The 25,815-nt window shown below is 37.9% G+C and overlaps 1 protein-coding gene across 2 annotated transcripts in view; it reads right to left on the bottom strand.

Moving 5' to 3' along the window:
• Nucleotides 1-6,414: 6,414 nt before the first annotated feature.
• CEP120 (centrosomal protein 120) overlaps nt 6,415-25,815 on the bottom strand; it is a 40,654-nt gene continuing 21,253 nt past the window's right edge. For both annotated transcript variants that reach the window (XM_060761969.2, XM_060761970.2), the window contains 6 exons: nt 25,294-25,386; nt 24,298-24,459; nt 19,924-20,046; nt 16,873-16,971; nt 7,596-7,741; nt 6,415-7,026 (listed from right to left, as the gene is read on the bottom strand). In XM_060761969.2, the coding sequence (XP_060617952.2) occupies nt 6,795-7,026; nt 7,596-7,741; nt 16,873-16,971; nt 19,924-20,046; nt 24,298-24,459; nt 25,294-25,386 (855 nt within the window). In that variant the 3' untranslated portion in view covers nt 6,415-6,794. The remainder of the gene's footprint in view (nt 7,027-7,595; nt 7,742-16,872; nt 16,972-19,923; nt 20,047-24,297; nt 24,460-25,293; nt 25,387-25,815) is intronic.

Below are 25,815 nucleotides of genomic sequence, written 5' to 3'. Positions count from 1 at the left end.
TTTCTGAAAGATGGAGGAGTTTGCATGGCCAGAGGGAAAATCTAGTCTTCACTGGAATTGAATGTTTTGTAGTTGTGTGCGTTCAAGTTGTTTCCAACTTATGGTAACCCCAAAGGGAACCCATCATGGGATTCTGGGGCTTAGAATGTGTGGTTTGCTCAAGGTCATCCAACAGATTTCTATGGCTAAATGAGGAATCAAACTCTGGTTTCAAGAATTATAATACAATGCCCAAACTATTATACCATACTCAATAGAGTATATGAAGTGCAATTTGAATTAGTGACATCATCCCTTAGTGCTGAATGAAAATATGAGAGTGGAAGACAGAAAAGAAGTGAAACCACTATTATATGGTGCTGTTCAAAATACACAATGCTATTCTTTTTTTATTATTATTTGGGGGATAGTACACATTATTTTAGAGTAATGTCACTATTTAAAACAACTTGGGAGAAAAACAGATTTGAGTACTTTTCTCTATTTTGGATGCCGAATGAATAATAGTTGAAAACTTACCACAATGGAGGTTCTACACACACACAAATATGTGCTGGGCTCAAATACTAGACACACATCAAATCACCACATAGATGAAATGTGGGCCAAAACACTGTTTGCTATTAGAAATGAGGCCACATTAATATAGGTACTTCAAATGAAAAAGAAAATATTTATATATACATTAGCGGGTACAACTTTTCCAAAAATGTTATTTATGGGTGCTTTTTTTAGTCCTTTATCATGATGAATGACAGATTTCTTTTTAAAAGACTAATAGCAAACACTCCTATATTAGTTGGAATTCAATTACTCTATTCTCAAGCCTCTGTAGAATTACTATACATTTATACATCATAAAGACAGTAAATTATTTTTCTATAAATTAGTCTTTCAGAATTGATTTCTCTTTTTGTTCTGGATGCCAAACTTCTGACCACCTCTCTACTACAGAGAGTTCATATCTGGAGAGCCAACATCTGTAAAAACATTTCTAATGAAAACACTAATACAGTCCTCTGGAGAAGCAAATGAAATGAGATCGACATATATAGCTGCTGTCATTCTCTAGTTTTCTTTCCTTTAACACAATTGCAGAAATGGGCTTCCCATTCAACACCAAAGACAGACTATGATTATTTAGGAACTGCGGTAGCAAAATTAAATAAAGTGTTGATTGTGTATTCTGATGGCCTGTAGTAATATTTACCTCATTAAACTAGGACTTTGTCTTGGTCATTGTACAATAACATTGGATTTGCCAAATACTAATATTGAAACAGACATTCTAAAAATAGCATGCCTAAAGAGAATATCAAAGTGACTTAGAATGTGTCTATGGTGTGTGTGTGTCTATACATACATACATATAGTCTACAGCCAGCTTTCACTTAACAATGTAAATCTCGACTCTAATGAACTTTTTGTAGACATTTTTGCGTTTATTTATTTTGTAGGGTGTATCTTGGTGCCTGGAACAGTAATGTGACTATCATCATAAATGGCAAGTGTAAAAACAAATGCTATAGTCAGATATTTCTAGATATGGCCTTATCATTGAATTCTGTTACTATTTTTTTAGTTCCCCAATGCCACAATTGCATATGTTGGGTGCCATCAATGCCGTTCTAATGTCATTCTAACAGACTTTTGCAAAATAAGACCTTCCATTTTCTTACTCTTCCTTATACATTCCCAAAATTTCCTGTATGTCACATGAGGTCTGTATTAGGAATCTGTTCTGTCAGTTGTGTTCACTTGCAGATTAATTACAAACTCACAACCTCTGAGGATGCCTGCCATAGATGCAGGCAAAACGTCATGAGTGAATGCTTCTAGAACATGGCCATATAGCCCAAAAAAACCTACAACCCAGTAATTACAAACTGTTATACCAACATTCTCAACAATCCTACTTGTTCAATTTTTTGAAGTATTTTAAAGATTTGTCTTGTTGATGCTGAGGATAGGTAAACACACAGTGGGTTAAATTATGTCCTGACTCGTAAGTTCATAATTGTGGCCCAACTATTTGAATAGGACCATGTCTGTCTAGATTGTGCTTTTCTGTTCTCCAAAGTTTTACCTCTGAAGAGATCAAAAGCAAAGCTTGGTTGGATATAGCTCTTCCAATCCTCCTCTCGTTCACCTCGCTGTAGGGTGACTAAACCAAGGAAATGTCTAAACTGGTTTCCAGTGAAGGGGGAAGCATGAGTCAGTGAGAAACCACAGTCTGTCTGCAATGTATCTGCAGAGAAAATCTTGGGATTGGGAAGAGTTTGCAACATATAAACAGAAACTGCCCATAAGGCTTAAAATATATATGGAAAACTAAAGCAAACTCAAATTTCAAACCCACCAAAATAATATATTTTTCTTTATAGAACTCCCCAACTTCTTCCAAGCTCATGAATCCTAATTCCAAATATGTTCTTTTCTTTACCCCTTCCTCGCTTTTTGTTTTTCCTCTCTGTCAAAGCATTAAAGTTAATACTGCATATCTCCCAAGATTTCAGAACAGGCTTCAGAAAAAAAAAACACATAGATGTTACTAAAGCAAAATTTAAACCTAAGGGAGAATAATATTCTGACTTGCATTTGTTTCCAAAAAGGTTACAAATATACAATTAGGAAGAACAGTTTTTATTGAGGACCAATTTCTAAGTCAAGTACTTTAGAATAAGGGTTGTTTATAAAATTCAACTCTATTGCTTCTACTTATACATTTTTCTCAATATTTATCTTCATAGAAGGGACACCCAAGATGGGAAGGTTAAAGCCACCCCAGTATTCTTGCCATGAAAACGAAATGAATCAACCAGATATATGTCAGTATACCATTGGAAGATGGGACTTCCAGGTCAGAAGATGGTCAAATGCTACTGGGTGGCTTGATCTTGAAGGAGCTTAGGTTGGAGACTGCTCACAGGGAGCTCTGGCATGGGCTGGTCCATGAGGTTACAAAGAGTCGGAAGTGACTCGGAAGTGAACGAATAAACAACAAAAATCTTTATAGACATCTTGAATTTTAGTATTCAAAGCTTTAGCTCATTTTTGACACTATTCCTTGCTTATTTGGTCAAAAAGCAAGGGGGAAACTGGTCCCAACGCACCTTCTTCTCTTACATTGATTGGCATTATCAGAGTGGAATGCATTGGATCATCTCCAGAAAATCCTTGTTTAGAACTTAAGTGAACCCCTGGATCACAGATCTGTTTGGCAGATTCACAAATGTTTTGTTCAGATGTAACATAGCATATCCTGTACAAGGCCATCTGTCATTTAAGATCTTTGTATTTTAATTTCAATGTTGGTTGTGTGCATATGTGCAAAGCAGGGTATAATCTGATTTTAAACACAAAGAGGATAATTTAAACCTTGAAAACAAATCCATTCCATTAATGTTCATCAAAGCTTACAAAATACTTTGGACTCTAAAAACAGCTTTTATTTAATGTTAAGGCCCCCTCTAGTGTTTGAAATAACTTTAACATAAGCACATATTTTTGCTCTATGGAAACGTATTACCATGAGTACTAATATATATAAAAATAACATGATTGAGCATTTCCTTTCACCATAAATGACTAAACACAAATGTCTTAACATGACCAAGATATTGCTCTTTTAATAAGTTTTCATTATTACCAGGATGGCAAATTTTAACAGCAAGTGTATTTTACATGTGAATTGCTTTATACTACCATACTACAAATGGTCAAATAATAATAAAAATAAGCTATACAAAGAGCAATACATCCCCTTTTCAGATTTACTTAAATAAAAAATCTCAGCCAATGTTCATTATGTTATTTACATTAACTATACTAATAAGAACTTAAGTATTATTTGTGGCCTTCTTCATAATTTAACATTAAGTTTGTATTAGGAAAAAGGCCACAAACAATACAAAAATATGTAGTCTCTAATAAGGAAGCTAATAATTACTATGTGGAGAAAATGTTCAAGCAGAATATTTTCTTAATTGGGCTTTGTTTCACAATACTAAACTAAAACTTAATATAGTATACTGCTATGTGGAAGACTGGACAATATTTACTATGTAAGATGTATTTGTCTTCAACAAGTACCATTCTTCTGCAAAAAAATAACTTTCTACACATTCTATGTTCAAATGGGCCTTAGGCATGAATATTGTGTTTAGTCATGGCTTCTGATTTTCAAGTCTTATTGACCCTGATTACTTTTGTTACAACTGCCTACACAAGACAATCAACACAAAGAAGGTTAAGCTTACAGTCTCAGAATTTTTAAAGATTCTGTGCTAAATCCAGTGAGACTCATCTAGGGTAGACCCACTGTAAATGTGCAACATGTTCACATATATGTAAATTCCACTGATATCTAGTCCAGTTGGGATTAACTTTAATGTAACAATATAGCCTTGCCTTAAGCCATGTAAGCCATACTGTGGGGATCAGATTATTTGTCTACTTCTAGAAGGAGCACACCTACTGTCAATCAATCTCTTATAACATGACCATAATAGAATCATAGAGTTGGAAGAGACTTCGTGGGCCATCCAGTCCAACCCCCTGCCAAGAAGTAGGACAATCGCATTCAAAGCATGCAAGATGCAATGAAAGAAATCATCGGCATTGATCACAGCTACAGAAGTTTGAATCCATCTGGAATTGTGTACAACAAGGTACTATTTGTAACCAATAATCCACAGTTAATGTTCAAAACAAGCCCCCCCCCCCCCCCCCCGGTGGCGCAGTGGGTTAAACCACTGAGCTCCTGAATTCGCTGACCAAAAGGTTGGCTGTTTCAATCTGGGGAGTAGGGTGAGCTCCCACTATTAGGCCCAGGTTCTGCCAGCCTAGCAGTTTGAAAACATGCAAATGTGAGTAGATCAATAGGTAACATTTCTGCGGGAAGGTAACAGCACTCCATGCAGGCATGCTGGCCACATTACCTTGGAGGTGTCTACAGACAACTCCAGTTCTTCGTCTTAGAAATGGAGAGGAACATGACCCCCCAGAATCAGACACGACTAGACTTAATGTCAGCGGAAACCTTTACCTTTACCTTTACCTTTACTAAAATTCAATATTATTCCTATTAATAGATTGAGATACACATTCCTATTCACAATGCAGATGAGATGTCATATAACATTTAATATTATTCTATCTTGATTTAATCTTGTTTCTGATTTGAAAATAAGAGAAAGCCTCTTATTTGATAGATGTGAAGTTTGTTTCTTTACATCATGTTTTAGATACCTTTTTAAAATTCAAAAGCCTATAAAGAATGATTCCTTATATTTATGTATGGCAATATCCAAATCTATAGATATAGAACCGGCAAGGGCAAACTTTGGCCCTCCAGGTATTGTGGTCTTTAACTCCCACAATACTGGCTGTTAGGAATTGTGGGAGTTGAAGTCCAAGACACTTGGAGGGCTGAAGTTTGCCCATGCCTGGTATAGAATCTCTAGGTAGGAATATTTAGATATTAAAATACACAAATAGCAGTATAATTTCTACACAGGGAGAGTTAGTGCATTCAGCAAGATTCCAAGTACCACATTCGCCCTTGTAGAATTCGATGGGATCAATCCCATCTAGAACAAACCCACTGAAATCAATGGGATATGATTTAGTAAGACTAACAAGTAGGGTTAGCTTTTGATTTAGATGGTATATACATGTATTTCAACATGGAAATAATAATGACATGGAAAAAATGGTATGTATCAAGTGGTTATGGGGATAGATTATAGTATCTGTTATCAGATCTATTGTTCTTTAATTGTGGGATTTGTTTAGACAATTCAGAGATGTGAGCGTATGCTTAAAAGCTGTGCATATTCTGCTAAACATTACTGTGATATTATTTCATCTATCCCTGTATTGGCCCATTAAAAGGAACAAATAAGGAAAGCACTTGTTCTGCTTAGTCTGATCCAGATGTTGACATTTCAAGCAAACCCATTGACAAAGATGTAACACCAACTGATTTCAGCTGTTGTTGCTGTTTGCCTTCAAGTCATTTCCAACTTATCATGGGGTTTTCTTGGCAAGATCTGTTCAGAGGCAGCATGCCTTTGTCTTCCTCTGAGGTTGAGCGTGACTTGATCAAGATTGCTTCATGAGTATCCATGGCTAAGTGCGGGTTGAACTCCTTTTCTCAAATCATAGTCCAAAACTCAAGCCATTGCACCATACTGGCTCTCATTGACTTGAATTAGCTCTAAGAATGAACAACATGGATCATACCCAATTTCATTTAAAAGGATTTTACGATTCAGAAGAAACTAAGAAAGAGCCTCATCAAACAATTTCTGGTGAAATAATCTAGCCATCTGAATAGCTATAATAGCAGTTTAAATCAATCTATAATTAAATGAATATTTTCAGGGAAAATGAAGCACAAAGGATGTTCAATTTCTTCAAAATTTTGGCGCAATTTTATTGATATGCTATTTTGATACAAATGTATAAAACAACCAGGGGGGAAATAATAATAAAAAAACAAGAAATCAAAAACTGAATAAAATGTAGAACTTAAATTTAGAAGACGACTATAAATAAGCTCCATCAATAGGACGGGGATATGATGTAGTCAACCTTCTACAAAAATAAATAGTAAAATATTTACAAACTTTTAAAATAATCTAAAAAATTGAGTCCATGCTTCTCTTCAAGAAAAGGAATTCACATTTATGGTGTAGTAAGTCTTGAGAATCAAAAGCAGTCTGTTGTGCAAGGATCTAGGATCCAACAAAACGTAATTATTTGACAAAAATGTCGTGCAGAACGTTCTGCTACTTGCTTCTGCTTCTTTTGGCAAGGACTTCACTGATTTGGCGATCAAGCTCACTCACAATGTGGTCTTCATGATTATACACACCAGTTCTCAATAAGGTATCCCTCTCCTCTATTAGTCTAGCCAGGTAGTCATCTAAGGTCTCATCTGCTTGCCGAATGTGAGAATTTTGCAGCTGCACCCCCAAAACATCTTGAGAATTTTGGGACTGTTTTTCTTCTTGTTTCAACCTAAAGAAGAATAAAATTTTCACTGAAATTAACAGACTTAAAAGCATAGCTGAAAGGGAACAAGACACTATTATCCAGTATTATAGTTTATTGCATGTCTATTGCTGGAAGACAATGTCTTTGATTAAGTGCCTATGAGACTTAAATGATTTCTAAGAAGAATTAAACTGGTTCAGTGCACAAGAGACACTGGAAATATTGAGCCATTTAAAACAGAAAGTGCTATATTCACTAGAAATGTGAGAAAAGGAGCTATTAATGTGTCTTCTTTTGTAGCAAACAGGTTTGCTTAGATTCTAAATACAGTTTTCTGTCCCCCAAGCCTTAGAACAAAAGGTAAAAAAGGCTTCTTGTAATATAGCTGCAGTCAAGATAAAAAAACTGGGTCTGGTGGCCTTTGGCATAGATTTCCTATAATACAAGAGTGTTACATTTTATAAATGGGCAAATATTACCTAAGGGACAGAAAGCTGTGTTCCTTTACTGGAGTGACAGCCAATTAAATTTGACTTTGCCGAACTTTCACCTATTCAGCAGAAGAAGTAAAAATCCAACAAATGATACAATACCTGTTCAGTTCATTTCTGATATCCTCTAACTCCTGCCGTTGAGCCTTCCCCAGTTCTTTCTCCTCGGCTGCCAAGTACCGTAGTCTCATGTGCTCAAGCTCTTGCTGCTGCTTTTTAAGACGGGCGATAGCACTCTCTTGCTCACGCTAAAGAAAAACCAAGAAACTCCATTAAATCTCACAGAAATGTACACAAACTTTCCTTCACAGCTTTGCCAGTTTAATAATGGACTCTAGAAGTCCCCATGGAGTCCCTCAACAGATGTTACAGTGGAGTAAAAATTCTGCAGAAAAACAGACTGCCATGGTGCAGATATTCCTTTGAAGTCAATTTATAATCAACACGCACAAAAATAAAGTAAAACTGTATAAAAACATTACACGGACATCAATGACATCATCTTTTCTGGAATACAGTAGACATTTTTGTATTAAAAGGAAAGCACAGATGAGCTTTGCATCAATTCTAAACTTTTAGGATTCCAAACAAAGCTTCCAGTGTAATCATGAAAAACAAGAAACTTGTTTTCTGAAGGTGAGATTCTACATCTATTCCAAATTACAATGATGAAAACACATGTTAAATTGCCTATGATGTAGATCTTTAAGGTAAAGGTAAGGTTTTCTCCTGATATTAAGTCTAGTAGTGTCTTACTCTGGGGGTTGGTGCTCCATTTCTAAGCTGAAGAGCCGGCATTGTCTGTAAATGCCTCTAAGGTCATATAGCCAGCATGACTGCATGGGGCGCTGTTACCTTCCCGCCAGAGTGGTACTTATTGATCTATTCACAATTGCATGTTTTCAAACTGCTAAGATGTCAGAAAGTGGGGCTAATAGCAGGAGCTTATCCCGCTCCCCGGATTCGGACCGTTGATCTTTCGGTTAGTAAGTTCAGCAGCTCAGCAGTTTAACCCACTGTGCCACCAGGTAGATCTTTAGTAGGCCTAAAACCTTGTTTTATGAAAGATGGCTAAACCATCTTGTGATACATGACAAAAAGCAAGAACTGCATACTTGTTATGATACAACGTATTGGCTGGTTTTTAAATTTCAGTTAAAGATTTTCTCTCACATGTTTGATAAGAACGTAGTATGAAGAGTTGATTGAAAACTTATAACAATGATTATAATTCAGGTTTTTGTTTCAAAAGATATCTTTGCTTGGTAATGAGACTCTTTCAGATACTTGTTTTAATGAGTAAATTTTTCAGTAAAATTGTTAAGAAACCATGTTGTTTGAAATCAGATGCTGAAAATGACTCCTGACCACTTAATGTGCACACTTCAAGTATATTGGATCTACACATGGCACCGTTTGTTCAGAACTTACCAACTGGCCTGATTATTTGAGGCAGAAATCCTTTTAGGGCAGAAGTGAAAGAGCATGCCATTTGAAGGGCATCTCTGCAGCATTTAAAACGTTTCAAAATTGATCCTCTCATCCCACAATGGTAGGGAGTCTCAGGTACTTATGTTTCCTAAGTCTTTAACCAATTACATTAATCAAGAACAATTTAATCCTTCAACAGTTCCGTTTAAGGGTTACTGGCATCTTAGCTAGAGCACCACAGATGGTAGTTTACTATAGTTTATTTCTGTACACATTCACAAGTGTACACACACACACACACACACAGTTAGAACTAAGGATGCTTTGAGAGCAATGTTAATGACTCCCATTAATGTAATTACCTTGATTATGTCAACCACATATTGATAGGAAATATTTATCTACTACTCTACTTTTCTATAAGCCTGTTATAACTTAATAGCACTTCAAGGGAGTACAGTGCTGGTTCATATACCCACAGAACCAAAGGAACCAAGGCTATCCACTCCAGTCGGTGAGATTATCTAGTTTCTATGGAGAGCCATGGAATGCCCTTCACTAAGCATCTTGTTCTACTAACAAGCTAGCTGCAACTCAATGCCTTTTGTCTTTATTCCAAGATGCTTGAAACAGAATCTGCTTTCATTATTACCATCCTGACCAGTGCAGAGAAATATAAGTTGGGTGCAATAATGCAACAAAATTGATTTGTTGTAAAATGATTCCAAAGCAAATTGTTAACTTCTCATACTAGCTATGCAGCTCATAGTAGAAGAATGTTACCTGACAGCAAATAATTATATTCTAATAAGAGTACCTATGAACCTATTAGTTAATTGAACATCAAAATGGAATTTTCTCATCTCCAAAGTCCATGTTTCCTGTAGCAAAGCTGGACAGTAATGGTACACTTAAAATTCAGGCTGATATTTATTTTTTTTAAAGATTCATATTCATGCGCTCTAGCAACAAAGTACACGGATTGGAAAACTTTGTTTACGTGGCAAGAAGCAAGATTGTTTGTTGTTTTACATCTGTCTCATTTTCCTAATGCCATTGCATAAAGCTTATATTTTTTGTACAAAATACCGGGAAGGGATATCTTTCATGCTACATGAATAAACAAACCAACAATGCTTCAACTCTTATTTGGAACTCATACAACAAGAACAGTAAAAAATAAAATCAAAGAACAGTAAATTATTATAAAAATCAATTCACAAAATGATCCTTGCATGCTGCCAGGTGCTAGAACTAAGAGGCTCTTCAATCAAGTAAGAACAACCTTTGTTTTGTCATAGCAGCTTATAAATCCAGAGAGAAGATGTAAACAGGCATGCACTAGACTAAACAATGGCTAAATAGCGGCCACTATTCACTCTCCCACTTGTACATACCAAGCAATTCTGTGGGAAAAATGTACAACTGAATCTAAGGAGCTCAACTCCAGTTTTCTGAAAATAACCCAGAGCTGACAAGCCAGTAGGAGGGTCTGGATGGTTTCAAGACACAGTTTTTAACCAAGACTTGGACTTCTAACTGTTTTTTAAAACAAAGATTTACATCCTCTTCTTGGCTAAATTACTTGTAAATTAATCACATTAATTACTTTGAGAGGATAAGCAGGAGGCTGGACAAGATAGAGCCAGTGTCAGCCAATAAAGTCTGTGTTTGTTTAAAAGAAATGTACTGGTTTTGCTGTGAGCAAATCCACAGAGTACAAAAATGGTAAGACTTAAACTCTTTAATAACCACTTATCGTAAATGCACATACTTTGAGTTTTTACAGAAACATTCAAAAGCCAGACAGATCCCTCTGTGATCACTAAAAGCTGAATTGCAGCATTCTTTCTAATAGTAACTACAACGGTTATATGCTCTGAGTTTCCAGTTTAGGATGACTTACTCTAACAAGTATAAGTAATCTTCTTGTCCAAAACTTAAGCTGAAATATCAATTGGGGCATCTAAATCTGTACTTTTTTTTTTTAAATGTCTTCAGAAATTCTGTAATTCCCCAAATTCTAAATGAAAGCACATATTATTTTTATTATATTTATAACTCACTTGTTCTCTCCAAAAGGAGACATACAAACATGATTCCCACATCCAGCAACAAACATGAAACAGTTTCATTTCACCATGTACAACTATAAGTCAACTTTTATTTGCAGTGAAATTAGAGAATAATGCATTCTTTTAAAAACGCGTATTTTCAAGTGAATCAAATACATGCTTCAGCAATTCATTTACTTATAACTTTTTCCTTTTTTTCTACAGTTGAACAGAAATGACACCAGATGTAAATCTACCATCATGGTAGCAGCTGACTTGGCAAAAGCGATTTCTTCACCAATCATGCACAGCCATCTATCCTGCTCTGTTCTGGAGAATTTCCCAGTATTCTGGAACATGTCTGGAAACTAGAGGTGAGGGAGGTGTGTGTGTGTGTGTGTGTTTGGGGGAGGGGGGAATCACCTCCTTCCTGGTTCCACTTGCAGAAATAGTTCTGTCAAAGTCCCCTTAAAGCCTAATTAGTTTGGAATTTTAAAAAGAATGAATGATAGAAATGGCTGGGAGATCAGAATGAGAAAACTAGGGGTTTTGAAATAATTCAGGATATTTGAAATAGAATGGTCCTGATTTGAAATCACTGTATCTCTGCAACCACAAACCATCCATGAATGAAACCCTTACCGGCAAAAGTATGATAGCTGGGACCCTACGAATAGCTGGAACCCATATGCTGGTTACACAACGTCCAGCTGAATTAATGAAGGGAAGTTCGCTTGGACTGCTCCAAGCTGCTGGGGCTGCTTTCTTCGAAGGGCGAAAAGTGTGCTGGCTGCCGGGGAAGGTTATTGCAAGGCCCTAGTGCAAGCAGAGTGGCAGGAACTGGATTCCCCCCTCCCTTCTCCTCTTCTTGTGCTTTCCCCCACAGCTTTCTGACAGTGGAGGAGCCGGGCCTCAGGAAGGGCAGGATGTGTGAGCTGTAGACCCCCCTTCTCCCTCCCTCGCAGCTGCATCTCTCACGCGCTGCACTATCTCGCACACATGCTCCCTTCATGAATTCTGACCCACAGTGCTCAACCAGCATAGGGTCCCAGCTATTGTACTTTTGCCTCCTTACCACTTCAAAGTGTGGGGCACAGAGTTTCAAAGTATTACCATTCCCAGACCACAAACAGCCTCTAGCCTCAGCTATTTGCAACCCACAAAATAAGTTCTTATTAGATAATCTCAATTTGTGGGATTTTTTTTAGAATTGTTTCTGGCTCAAAATGGTTAGTAAAAACTTGGTAAAACTTGACAACTCATTAAACCGTTTGCAACTTTTTGTGGAATTGTTACATGTTGCCATCGTGAACTATATTGCTTTGAAATTGGGTCTGTCATTTTGAAACACCCTGCATATATCATTTTAAGAATAAGATGTTGAACAATTAAATAGACAAATTCTGCCAAAGCAGTAAGAAGAAAGAGATTCGGATTGAAAGAGTTCCCGACAATTTGCGCATTGCATGTTTTAAAAAGAAAATTGAAAAAGGGTATTTGTAAGCGTCACTTTCCTATGGAATGCAGCTCTAAGACCAAAAGGATATCATTGTCGTGCTCCTACTTGCAGCTACTGCCTCCAGCAAAGCCCTTCTTAAATTCTCCAGTCTTGTATTACCTGCATTCTATTAATCCTTTCATTTACCAGCTCCTAACCATTTCAAAGCTTCCTCTTCTTATTGATCCACTGCAAATGAATACTAGAAGAACTTGAATAAGGGCTTCTGTTACTTCTGCAATGCATGTAACTACTAGACCATAACTATCTGGTATGAAGGTCATGGTAAAAATATGCTATCTCATTTTTTCCTTACTTTCATAAACATCTGGCTAGTATTCATGCTTCTGGTATCATAAGATCAACAACATCAACACGGCTCCAACTATTGAACACTCATGTGCTAGGCATTTTTTCATCACAAATTAAATTGACCCCAATTTTTACTCGGTAATTGCACTTTTAAAAAAGAGCAACATTGACTGTGTGCTATATTTTGAATAGCTGATTTAAAGTACTGGGATTTTATATTGTATATATATTGTTAACATCTGCATTGAAAGCAACTGTTACTTGCCCTAAGAATAAGGGACAAAAAGGGCTAGCAATTAAACAGAAAGGAATAAAAGGACATTATGCTAAATACTTGCATGCTTGACATGAGTCTATAATTCACAGTTTGACTACACTTTTCATTTTGGATTAATGGAAATCTGTTTAAACACTTCTTTGGCAACAGCAACAAAGTATTTGATTGCCTTTCTGAAGACTTGCCAGCTGGGGTTTGTCATTAACATTTATTAACAGTCCAAGATACAGCTTTTTGAGCCTAATTCTCACAACATAAATGTTTTGTATAGATCTCCAGAGAGCTCTGATGTGACAAGTTTCTGGCACAAAGTACTAGCCCGTAGCTATTCACCAGAATCAACGTGAAATCAACATGGTATTAATCCAACTTAAACAAAAAAAGGCCACAAATCATCAAAACCTAAGCAGACTTAGTGTTCCTTAAGGCCTCTAAATTTGTGATTTCACATTCAAAACAAAATAGAGAATTCTTTAAACCATTTTCATTTGAACATTTACAGCAAAGACAGGCAAGGGACGATGAAGAATTTCTAGAGTGCATGAAACAAATATTAGCAGTCTTGATCTGGTAGGTTGAAACCCGAGTCCCACACCTAAGACTTTACTATGTTTGTTCAATTTTTTCTTAAGACATATGAAAAATGTAGAAGTATCGGATTAGTTCATTATCCAAACCAGCGATTGGCTCCATATATGAAAAGAGTTGCTAATGCATAAAACTAACACAGCAAAACCGCTAAAGAAGGTGTTGAGAAGGTCACTGAGTTAGTTCTCATGATGGCTCTATGGATTAACTGGATTTTGATTTAGGGTACCATACAATAATTAAATCTAATGCCCAAATCCAGTATTTTAGACTTCTAATATAGAAATCCTCGATGTGTCTTCTCAAGCCTATTAAATAAGGATTTATACAATAGTATTTGTCATGTACTTTGCATTCTGTAAAAACAGTGATAAAAACAACCATCTATAGGAATATACACAGAAACGATATCTGTGTCAAAAAAAACCCTCATCACATCCTCTCTGGAGACAATTTGGCTAGCTAGTCAATTCTATCTTTTTTTTCCTTTCTAACTATGATATATTTTTTCAAGCACCTTCCATAAATCTTACTATATATATTTCGTGTCAGGATTGACTTGAGAAACTGCAAGTCACTTCTGGTGTGAGAGAGTTGGCTGTCTGCAAGGAAATTGCTCAGGAGAAGCCTGGATGTTTTACCATCTTGAGGGAGGCTTCTGTCATGTCCCTGCATGAGAAGCTGGAGCTGACAGATGGGACCTCACCCTGCTCCCCGGGTTCAAACTGCCAACCTTTTGGTCAGCAGTCCTGCCGGTACAAGGATTTAACCCACTGCATCTTATTTTGTTAGTACCTTCCACAAGTTTTCTACTACGACATTCTGCAGAGAGGCAGCTTTGACTTCACCTAAATGTCAGGAATGTCACACCGCTATTCTTACATATTTAGTGTGTGTGTGTATTCAGTTCTATTTGATAAGTCTTCTGGAATGTTCCATTTCTTCACTTAAAACTTGTAAGGCTGAAAGTATGATAGCTGTGACCCAGTGGTGGTAGCGCTACGCTGGTTGTGTAACGCAGCTCTGAATTAGAGAAGGGAACACGTGTGTGAGACACAGCACCATGTGCGCAAGGGACTGGATACAGAGAGAGATGCACCTGCGATAGCTGACAAGGTAGTTTGGTAGAAAGGGGGAGGGGCAACAGGGAAGCATAGTGATGTAGGCCATCTGGAGATCATAGACAAAGGATCCTGGTTTAACACAGCTGGTAAATCATCAGCGACTATGAGATCTATCAACTGAAAGGTTGCAAGTTCAAACCCCGGGTTGGTGTGGGCAGCCAACTATCAGCCCTGCTCATTGTTTACCTAAGCAGTTCGAAAACAGCTTTAGCTGTAATTAGAGAAATTAGGTACTGCTAAAAAACAGGGGAGGTGTTTTACAATGCCATAAAGCAGGGGTCCTCAAACTAAGGCCCGGGGGCCGGATGCAGCCCTCCAAGGTCATTTACCCGGCCCTCGCTCAGGGTCAACCTAAGTCTGAAATGACTTGAAAGCAAACAACAACAACAATCCTATCTCATCAGCCAAAAGAAGGCCCACACTTCCCATTGAAGTACTAATAAATTTATATTTGCTAAAATTGTTCTTCATTTTAATTATTGTATTATTTTTAAGTGTTTTTGCACTACAAATAAGATATGCGCAGTGAGCATAGGAATTCATTCGTGTTTTATTTTTCTAATTATAAATCGGCCCCCCAACAGTTTGAGGGACTGCGACCTGGCCCTCTGTTCAAAAAGTTTGAGGACTCCTGCCATAAAGAAACAGAAGATCAGAAAATGCTGGAATGAGGAAGTCCTGGCAGCTCTTCGTCATAGAGGATGGAGCGAGAACACCCCCTGTGGACTCGAGCCCAACCGTCCATGGCACGACACAAAAACCTCCTTCTGTTCTGTCTGTGTACTGTCTATACAAACGGCATTGAACGTTTGCCGTGTATGTGTACTTGTGATCCGTCCTTCGGGGTGAGAAGGGCGGAATATAAATAAAGTGTTGTTGTTATTATTATTATTATTATTATTATTATTATTACGCAAACATTGGAAGGAAGGATAAAAAGGAGGGGAGAAATAGGAGCAGTGGTGAAAAATGAATCAAATCCAGTAACTGTTACATTACTTCACTGTTATCCTGTCCCACCAGTGTTACATTACTTCATTGGTATCCTGCTGCAGCTGTGTCTCTTACTCGGTGTGCTGTCTTGCGACAGCCGCATTGCGCAACCAGTGTAGTGCTAGCAGCACTGGGTCCCAGCTATCATATTTTTACCCTTCTAAGCATAAGTTCTTGGAGAGATCTATCTAAAGCTACATTATCATCTATACAAAGGGCAATGCATGAACACAGCTTACAAAGACAGCCTATATTTAGATGCCATGTTAGGCATCCTGCCCTATATAGGTCATCCACTTTAGAAACTGGAATCACACAGCATTAGAGGTAAACATAAATTATGCAAATTAGAATATGTCAATTCAGCACAACAGTCCAAAGATTTTCGGCTACTAAATGAGAATACTAGTATCATTTCTGATATCAGAGACAATGCACCTATGTGCACATTAGTTGCTTGGGATGTGCTCTGTGTTGTGTTCCACATCAAGCCGTGAAGAGAGGTGGGTAACAGATTTATTTATTTATTTATTTATTCTGTCAGAAGCAAATTGAGAATACAGTTATAATATATTTAAAAACCACAAAGTTTAAAATTTTGCATTATGCTAAATTATGCTACATTTCCTTTGACCAGAAGCTGGCCACTTTGAGTGTTGCTCTAAGAAGGTCCTCCATTGTGTATGTGCACTTACTACAATGAAGTCTGAAACCTGCATGTGGCGGGTTATTGCTGTTGTTGTTAAGAAAAAAAGGGGAAGGGCACAATTTCACCTGTTTCTTATTAGCAATCTTTCCACAACTAAAACAGCTGGACACTGCAGAGAGCTTTGATTCAGAACACTATTATAATTCTTATGTTCCTAAACTCTTAAAGTCTAGTTCAAAGGTGTTTATAAATTTGAAGGTTGATCTAGGAGGGGATGTTGACTTTCCACAAATGCCAATACTACTTCGCATGATTCCTTTGACTTGATGACTATAAAGCTCTTATGTTAAACTTATCATTGGATTTATCAATTATGGTATTTCTTGCTTCTGTCAAGAGAGACAATGCCATCTCAACTCTGTTGTTCATACACATCTCATCTCTGTTACACACCTGTTTCAGCCTTGCGAGTTCCTTCAGAGCTCGTCCCCACTGTTGCTTGTAGTGGAGTTTTGCCTTTGTGGCTGATTCCAATTTCCTTTCAAGGTCTCCCTAAATAAAGAATGGCATTATATCAACAGACACAGTAACAGTGGGAATAATCTCTATGCAGTTACATATACAGAGCTTGGGTTGCAAAAATTTGTTTAGCATAACATATTCCAACTAAAACTGTTATGCAGTTTGATGTAAATACTGTAGCACACAAGCATATCCTTGTTTAAGCAATACCCTTATTTTTATTGTCCAGCACTGAGTGAAGTCTCTACTTTAAGGGAGTTGATGTAAACAGTTTTTAAACATCCTCAAAGGAAACAAAGATAACATTCATTTATATAACAACAATTAGCTAAGTCATATCTGAGTTTAATTTATTATGTGTGTTTTATCCTTAAAATTGTAGCTAATACATGCCTCTTCATTTGGCTAGAATACAGTTTGCAAGTCTTCCAGTTGTCTCTGTTAATAGCCAATTTCCCTCTCAGAAAATGGTAGCCTTACTGAATTCCATTGCTATTAGGCCTTTAAAATTCTGCTATCAGCACTTCTATTTCAACTATAGAAGAAAAAAAATCATAGGATTCTGGGCCCTTCAAACTTCATGAGACCATGAGAGGGTCTTATGAAGTCTGAAGGATCCAGAATGAAAGCAGATCTGGCATTTCAGGTAAGAAGTTCTCGATAAAGAACAGGTGTTGTAGACTTGTATTCAAATATTCTTTGAGCTCACATCAGCTCACATCATCCCTAACCACTGGTTATTCCAGTCTGGATTCTGGTTGGGTATGGAACAGAATAAACGTTGATGCCTCTGATGGATTACACGATGTAAAACGTTTTTGTCCCTGGGTTATAATTAGTTAGGGTCATTTCCTAATTGGTTCTATCATAAAAACATAGAAAAAAGTTTCTCAAACTGCCACACATGTTGCTATAGGTTTTCAGTGAATATCTGATAGATTCTCAACCAATCTGGCAGTCACAAAAATGAAGTTTCTGGAGTATAACAACTACTTTCAAAGTAAGTACCCCACAATTAAAAAAGAAATAACACTTTCAAACCAGGAACGGAACATTTTTCAAATTCCATTACATAGTGCTATCTTTATTGGAAAATGAACAAATCCCTCATCAGATGCTCATACCACTGTCTCTAGTATTCTGTGATTTGGAGGTGAGGGACATTTTTACATTCCTGTTTATACACAGATCTTTCACAGTTGAGCCCTGGTGGATGATATGCTGCCACCTTGCTGTGAGGTGCCTCAAAATACCAGCATGCGTTCAGTGCTAGTTAATAGTAAATGAAGACTAATTATAGTTTTTAGGCACATAGGTAAGCTGGTAATGCACAATGCTTTCTTCTCCATTAAATCTGAATCAGGGGACAGTAACCCATGCATGAAATAGTTTAGTCCTGGAATTAGATAAATTACAAGGTTCACAGTGGGCTCTTTACAAAAAATATGGAGAAAGTGTAGCTTGTCTTTTGGTACTTCCCGCAAGTCTCTGCATTTCCCAAAATATAGAGAGATGGGTTTTTTTATTTGATTTTGCACCTAAAATAAATAAGGCACCAAACCTCTGGAGCAGCACTACCAGTCATTTTGCTCTTTGGGAATCTTTAATCCATTCATCTTTTCAGGTCTTTCCCCCCTAAAAACAACAAGTGCCTATTTGGAAATAATTTGGAATCAGTGATAGGGTGCGATTAGCCCCCACAACACAGCAAACTTCCTAACAGCCTTCCCATGTGTCTACAGTGATATCACATGTACTGTGATAAAACATAGGCAGCCTCATACACAACTGTATTTGTGGATAATATTTGACTATTCAAAATGATCAGTATCCAACTTAACTGGAAGCGATCTGTGCTTATAGGGATCAGTTCCAGGGAGAAAAATAAATATGTAATTGAATCCTATGCAATTGTCTGGGAATTTGACAAAATGTCTGAAATTAGCGTAATTTTACAGCAGCTCTGCCTTCATCTTTTGCCATACCACACATGCCAAAAGGGACAAGAACTGCTTGCCATGGGAACCCCAAGGGAAAAGAGCCTGCTTTAGTCATCTACATGTTTGTTGTTCATTTCGAGTCTAAGACATAGCCTGTTTAAAATTATGAAAATAAATACATTCAGTGATGTTAGACATTTTCTGTCAGCAATTCTTAAAAAACCCAAACTATCAAAAAGACTCTAATGTCTAAAGGAAGTCGAGTTCTACTAGAGCTAACTTATACTAAAATTTGCAAGTGACCGCCATGAATTAAGAATGTTTTGCTTGCAGTCATCACTGTCCCCTACTAAGAATGATTTCTCCTAAGCAAAGATGGGAATACCATATATACTCAAGTGTAAGCTGATTCGAATATAAGCCAAGGCACCACAAAAAACTGGGAAAACATATTGACTCAAGTATAAGCCAAGGGTGGGAAATGCAGCAGCTACAGGTACATTTTGAAATAAAAATAGATACCAATAAAATTACATTAATCAAGGCATCATGTTAAATGTGTTTGAATATTTATATAAAACTGTAATTCAAGATAAGACTGTCCAACTCTGATTAAACCATTATTCCAACCTTCTTCAATGTAAATGTGCTTATGTATCCTTCCAATAATAATAGAGTAAAATAATAAATATAAGAAAAATAATAATAGAGTAAAATAATGGAAATGTAATAACAGTAATAATAAAGTAAAATAATAAATGTAATAACAATAGAGTAAAATAATAAATGTAACAATAGAGTAAAATATAAATTAATAACAATAGAGTAAAATAATAAATGTAATGGAGTAAAATAATAAATAACAATAAAATAGAGCAAAATAATATACATGTATAATAATAATAAATAAAGTAAAGTAATTTATTATTATTATTATTATTAATAATAATAATAATAATAATAATAAAAGGTAGTGGAAATTTTGAAATGGGGGGCATTTTGACTGCACAATAAATTTGAAGCATTTGCAACATAGATATACCTTTTCTAATTTTAGAATACTTATTTCTGATTGCAGACGTATTTCTGGTTTGCTGCTTTGCTGTTCCTTGTACTGCTGAAACTCTTTCTCCAGAGCCTTAAGTTTGTTTTCTCCTTCATACATCTAGTTTTTTTTAAAAAAAGAAAAAAAAAGAAAAAAGAGTATTTTAATAGCTTTATACCTACAAGAGTGAAAATAGCTGGAAGGAATATTATGTCAACTAATACAGAACATGATACAGAACACGATAAAATAGCTTTTTCTGGCTCTTAGCCGTTGAATAGGTAGTTAAGATGTGGACACCTTCATGTTCCTGTTACGAGAATACATAATGATAGATAAACAAGATGCATGTTTTGAATATTATCATCTGCAGATTATAGTGATGCTGGCAAGAAGTTGCAGTCCAAAAGATCAATTGATCTTAGCTTTGCACATCTGACATTACTGTGTTTGTTTCGTAAAATAATGTACAAACCACCAAAGGTATTTTTCAGAATTGCAGCTGACAGCTTTAACATTCTTTTATGGTGTATGGAAGTACATATTTGCAGAGGGCCTCTTGCCATAATAAACTCAATTCCAGTGTACTTGGCCCGGAGACTGTATTATGGCTAGTTCTAAATATGCAACGTTATCTTGCAATGTAAAGAAACTAAGCAGTATTAGCCACCTCCATTGCATGGGTAACCCATAGCAACTCTGTCACTGTTTTAGATGTTTGTCTTTCATCAGGCCTTGCATGCTGCTAGTTTTATTCTTTCTCCTCCTTCGGTCTTGCATATATTACCACCAAAAATTAACAACTAAGTATGTCCACAAAGTTCATTTCCTTAATTACCATATTATTATATCTCTTAAGGCCAGTAAATGAAAAGCAGCATGTAAATGTTTTCCATGGTCTACTAAGTTCTGCATCTAGAAATAAATAAAGGTAAAGGTTTTCCCCTGACAGTAAGTCCAGTTGTGTCCAACTCTGGAGGTTGGTGTTCATCTCAATTTCTACGTCGAAGAGCTGGCGTTGTCCATAGACACCACCAAGGTCATGTGACCAGCATGACTGCATGGAGCACCACTGCCTTCCCGCTGGAGCAGTACTTATTGATCTACTCACATTTGCATGTTTTTGAACTGCTAGGTTGGCAAAAGCTGGGGCTAACATAGAAATAAATATTAATGCATTTATGTAAACAACTTCTTTCTTCACAGCACAGCAGAGAAGTGGGAAACAGAAGTGTAGATGTGGAAAATAGAAATCCAAATGTCCAAGTATAAGGAAGAATGGATTACATCAGGAAGAATTATTCCATGAATTCAAAGGCCTCCAATACAGAGATGGTTCCTACAAATGTAAGGAACTCTTGCTAATCTTTCCATCAAATATTAAATATTCTCTCTCTCTCTCTCCCTCTGTGTGTATATAGATATATAGATATAGATACCGTATATTCCGGGGTACAAGACGACTTTTGAACCCCTGAAAATCATCTTCAAAATGGGGAGTCGTTTTGTACGCCGGATATCTCAGGGTCCCTTTGGTTTTTGCTTCGGCTGCTGTGGGCAGCTGCTCACCTCCCTCGCCATCTCCAAAGCGGAGCTGCCTGAGGAGGAGGAGTGAAGGGGGAGGGAGGGGGCAAGGAGGAGTGTGAGGGCATGTTCCCTTGGTGAACGGCTGCGGGTGGTGGCCTGCTCGGTTGTCCCCACCTCGCGAGCCCGGTACTGTTTTGGTACTGCCTCCTCCTCAAGCATTGAGCAGCTGCTGCGGGAGCTAAAACTGGGAGGGCGGAGCCAGGTGCCGCCGCGCAGCGTGCCCCCGGCTCTGACTTTGGCTCTCTGCCACCACTGGCTTGGTGCTGCCTCCTCCTTCGGCTTGAGGAGGAGGCAGCACCAAGTCAGCAACGGCAGAGAACCGAAGCCAGAGCCGGAGGGGGGGGGGGGGCGGCGTGGCGCAGCCTGGCTTCAACCCCCGGCTCTGGCTTCAGTTCCCATAGCAGCCGCTCCATGCTTGAGGAGGCAGTACCAAGCCAGCGGTGGCAGAGCCAGCACCAGGCTGGCCACAGTGGAAACCAGCTGGGGGTGGTGGCTTGGTACTGCCTCTGCTTTAATCCCGGAGCAGCTGCTGTGGAAGCTGAAGTCAGAGCAGGGGGCGGAGCCAGGCCGCGCCACGCCTTCCCCCCCCCCGCCCCCGCTCTGGCTTCGGCTCTCACAAAAGCTGCTCCAGGCTTAAGGCTGAGACAGCCCCAAGCCAGTGGCGATAGATATCACCAGGGTCACAAGGTGGGGGCAGCCTAGTAGGCCACCACCCCCAGCCATTCTCCAAGGTAACATGGCCTTACACTCCTCCCCTTTGCCCCCTCCCTCCTCCTCCTTAGGCTGCATGCTCAGGGAGGTGGGGGTGGGGCAGAAGCAGCCGAGGGGGGACATTTTCCCCCACCCATGCTGCCCCTCTTCCCACTCCTGGCTACCTTCTGCCCCCCTTTGCCACCCTCATCTATAAGCTCCAGGAGAGGAGGGGGAGGAGAGGAGGGGGGCTGGAGCCTGATGGGCCTGAGCTGGATGGACACCTGTTGGGAGGGCTTGCATAGTATCTTCCTGTCTGGCAGGAGTGGGGTTGGACTGGATGGCCATTGGGGTACCTTCCAACTGTAGGGTTCTATTATTATTATTATTATTATTATTATTATTATTATTATTATTATCATCAAGGAGAGCTTAATGGCCACCTGTTGGGAGGGCTTGCATTGTGATATCCTGCCTGGCAAGAGTGAGTGGGGATGGACTGGATGGCCATTGGGGTCCCTTCCAACTCTAGCGTCCATTTTATTATTATTATTATTATTATTATTATTATTATTATTATTATTATTATCAAAGAGAGCTTGATGGCCACCTGTTGGGAGGGCTTGCATTGTGATTTCCTGCCTGGCAGGAGTGAGTGGGGATGGACTGGATGGCCATTGGGGTCCCTTCCAACTCTAGCGTTCCATTTATTATTATTATTATTATTATTATTATTATTATTATTATTATTATTATTATTATCAAAGAGAGCTTGATGGCCACCTGTTGGGAGGGCTTGCGTTGTGATTTCTTGCCTGGCATGAGTGAGTGGGGATGGACTGGATGGCCATTGGGGTCCCTTCCAACTCTAGCGTTCCATTTATTATTATTATTATTATTATTATTATTATTACAATTATTATTATTATTATTATTATTATTATTATTATTATTATCAAAGAGAGCTTGACGGCCACCTGTTGGGAGGGCTTACATTGTGATTTCCTGCCTGGCAGGAGTGAGTGGGGATGGACTGGATGGCCATTGGGGTCCCTTCCAACTCTAGCATTCCATTTATTATTATTATTATTATTATTATTATTATTATTATTATTATTATTATTACCATTGGAGTCCCTTCCAATTCTAGGGTTTTATTATTGTTGTTGTTGTTCTTGTTGTTATTAAGCAGTTGTATGGCCACCTGTCATGAGGGCTTGGATGTATGTTCCTCCCTGGCCATTGGGGTCCTTTCCAACTATAGGGTTCTATTGTTGTTGTTCTTATTAAGCAGAGCAGGATGGCCATCTGTCAGGAGGGCTTGGATGTGTTTTGCTGCCTGGCAGATTTAGGGTTAGATTGGATGGCCATTGGTGTCCCTTCCAACTCTAGGGTTCTATTATTGTTGTTGTTGTTCAGGAAAAGACATTGGACCTGGGTTCAATCTAGGTAATGTAAAGGTTTCCCCCTGACATTAAGTCCAGTTGTGCCCAACCCTGGGAGGTTGGTGCTCATCTCCATTTCTAAGCTGAAGAGCTGGCTAACACTCTGATAGTCTTGGATTTAAGATCAAATCTGATGTTTTTTAAATTTTGATTTGGTGTGCGTTGGAAGAGGGGTGGTCTTATACAGTGAATATATACCAAAATCAGTATTTTAATTGTAAATGTTGGGGGTCGTCTTATACGCCCAGTCGGCTTATACACCGGCTTATACGGTATATCTTTTTTGTTTTTAGGATGGCAAACAGTGCTGTTTTGGGAAGCACAATGCTGAGATAGCTTATTAGTATAGCTCAAAGTACCTAACTTTGCTATCGTTGTTACGTGCTTCCAAGCTGTTTCCGACCTAACAGCAACCCCGTCATGGGGAATTCTTAAGATTTATTGGGGGAATTGCCTTCGCCTCCCTTTGAGGCTGACAGCGTGTGACTTACCCCAAGTCACCTGATGGGTTTCCATGGCCAACTCCTAGTCCAAGACTTAAACCATTGCACCTTGTTGTGTAGGATTTGTTTTTGTTTGTTTTTTGTTTTAAATGTATCAATGCCTGGCAATAAATACCAAAGCAACCTGAAAAGGAAATGTCACTCACTTGTTGGTGGAGGCGGACTTTGTCTTCTTCCAACTGCCTGATCTTTGCTCTCTCCAGTTCAACCTGATGTGCTCCCTCTTCTTTGATGCGCCTAATTGTATCTTGAAGCTCCTGGCAATTTCGCTCATGCTCTGCTAGCAACTCTTTCTTTAATCTCTGGAGCTTCAAATGTTTTAAAAACATTAGTTTCAATCTACAAGCTTCCCTGATATTAAAAAACCCCCTTCATTTAATACATATACTTGATTGTTATTACTGTCTGACCCACCCTCAAATATGATGATAGCTATCCTTTTGTAATTGTGGAACTTGCTTCCAAAAGGTACTAAATCCATCTAAACAAATTTTACAAAAATAGAAACAAACTTGCTGAGAATATGCATTCTTTTGCTATAAAATGCAATTTCCTAAGCTCTGTACTGAGATGATTTGATACATTTTGATTAATTTACTCTGTATGTAGAATTCTATTCCTAGCCAACCATATGCTACCACCAATAGCTCATTTTTCAATGTTTTCTGGAAACAAATTCCACAATTATAAAATCACAGAATGTAAGATCTAGAAGAGATTGTAAAACCATCAAATCTAATCCCAACTACAACAGAACTAAAAATTACCATACTTCACATAGATTTTTAAACCCTATTTCTGAACATCCTTAGAGAGTTATAAGAAAAAATGTTCTTATTTCCTGGTATACACAGTGCTTTGTCTAATAGTTTTGATATCAGAGATTAAAATAGCTATTTTTTCAAAGATATTGACTGGATATAGAATTATGTTGTATCTTTTTAAAAACTCATATATTGAAGGTTTTCACAGCCTGCCAATGAACACCTCTCTCAAGCCCAAAATATATACCAAATATATTCAACAGCTGGTAATAATTACAGTCTAAACACAAAACCTAAACTGGACTGAATTAGAATATTTCTGACTAAAATATTTGATTTTCCCCAAGTACTCAATGCATTCTTTTCATATACATTTACCTCAGTTTCAGCACTGACAAGTTGTTTTTCACGTTTCTCTAAGTCAGTCAAAGTTTTCTGAAGCTTTTCTTCCAAAACTGTGTATTCTGCAACCTAGGATACAAGCACATAAGCAAGAACAACTTATTTCTCCTTTGAGTTCAGCATATTCTTGTAATGAAAGGAATCTCAACCCAGTCTGAAATTCCATGAAACAAGAGAGAACTGTGCAATAGAGGAACTCTAGTTCATGGAGCTGCTGCACAACTTTGGGATCTACTTCTGGTGCATATTTATGCTATGGCAGATCTTGCCCACAATATTAGTTGCCTTTTTTCTACCTTTAACTAGAAGTAAAGCTCAACAACTCTTAATCAAGAACCCTTAATTATGGAGTATCTCTGCAGGCTCTCTTTGATTGCAGACCATCTTTGCTATCTTTGTTTTGGGTTTTTTTTTTTTTTTTGTAATTCATCAGCTGCACTACATTTCTGGGCTTGCTTGTGGTAAGTACATAAATATGTTCCCTCATCATTGCCAATA

Source organism: Anolis sagrei, chromosome 2 (genome assembly GCF_037176765.1).
Source record: "Anolis sagrei isolate rAnoSag1 chromosome 2, rAnoSag1.mat, whole genome shotgun sequence".
Taxonomy (NCBI): Eukaryota; Metazoa; Chordata; class Lepidosauria; order Squamata; family Dactyloidae; genus Anolis; species Anolis sagrei.
This window is presented reverse-complemented; position numbering and strand designations above follow the sequence as displayed.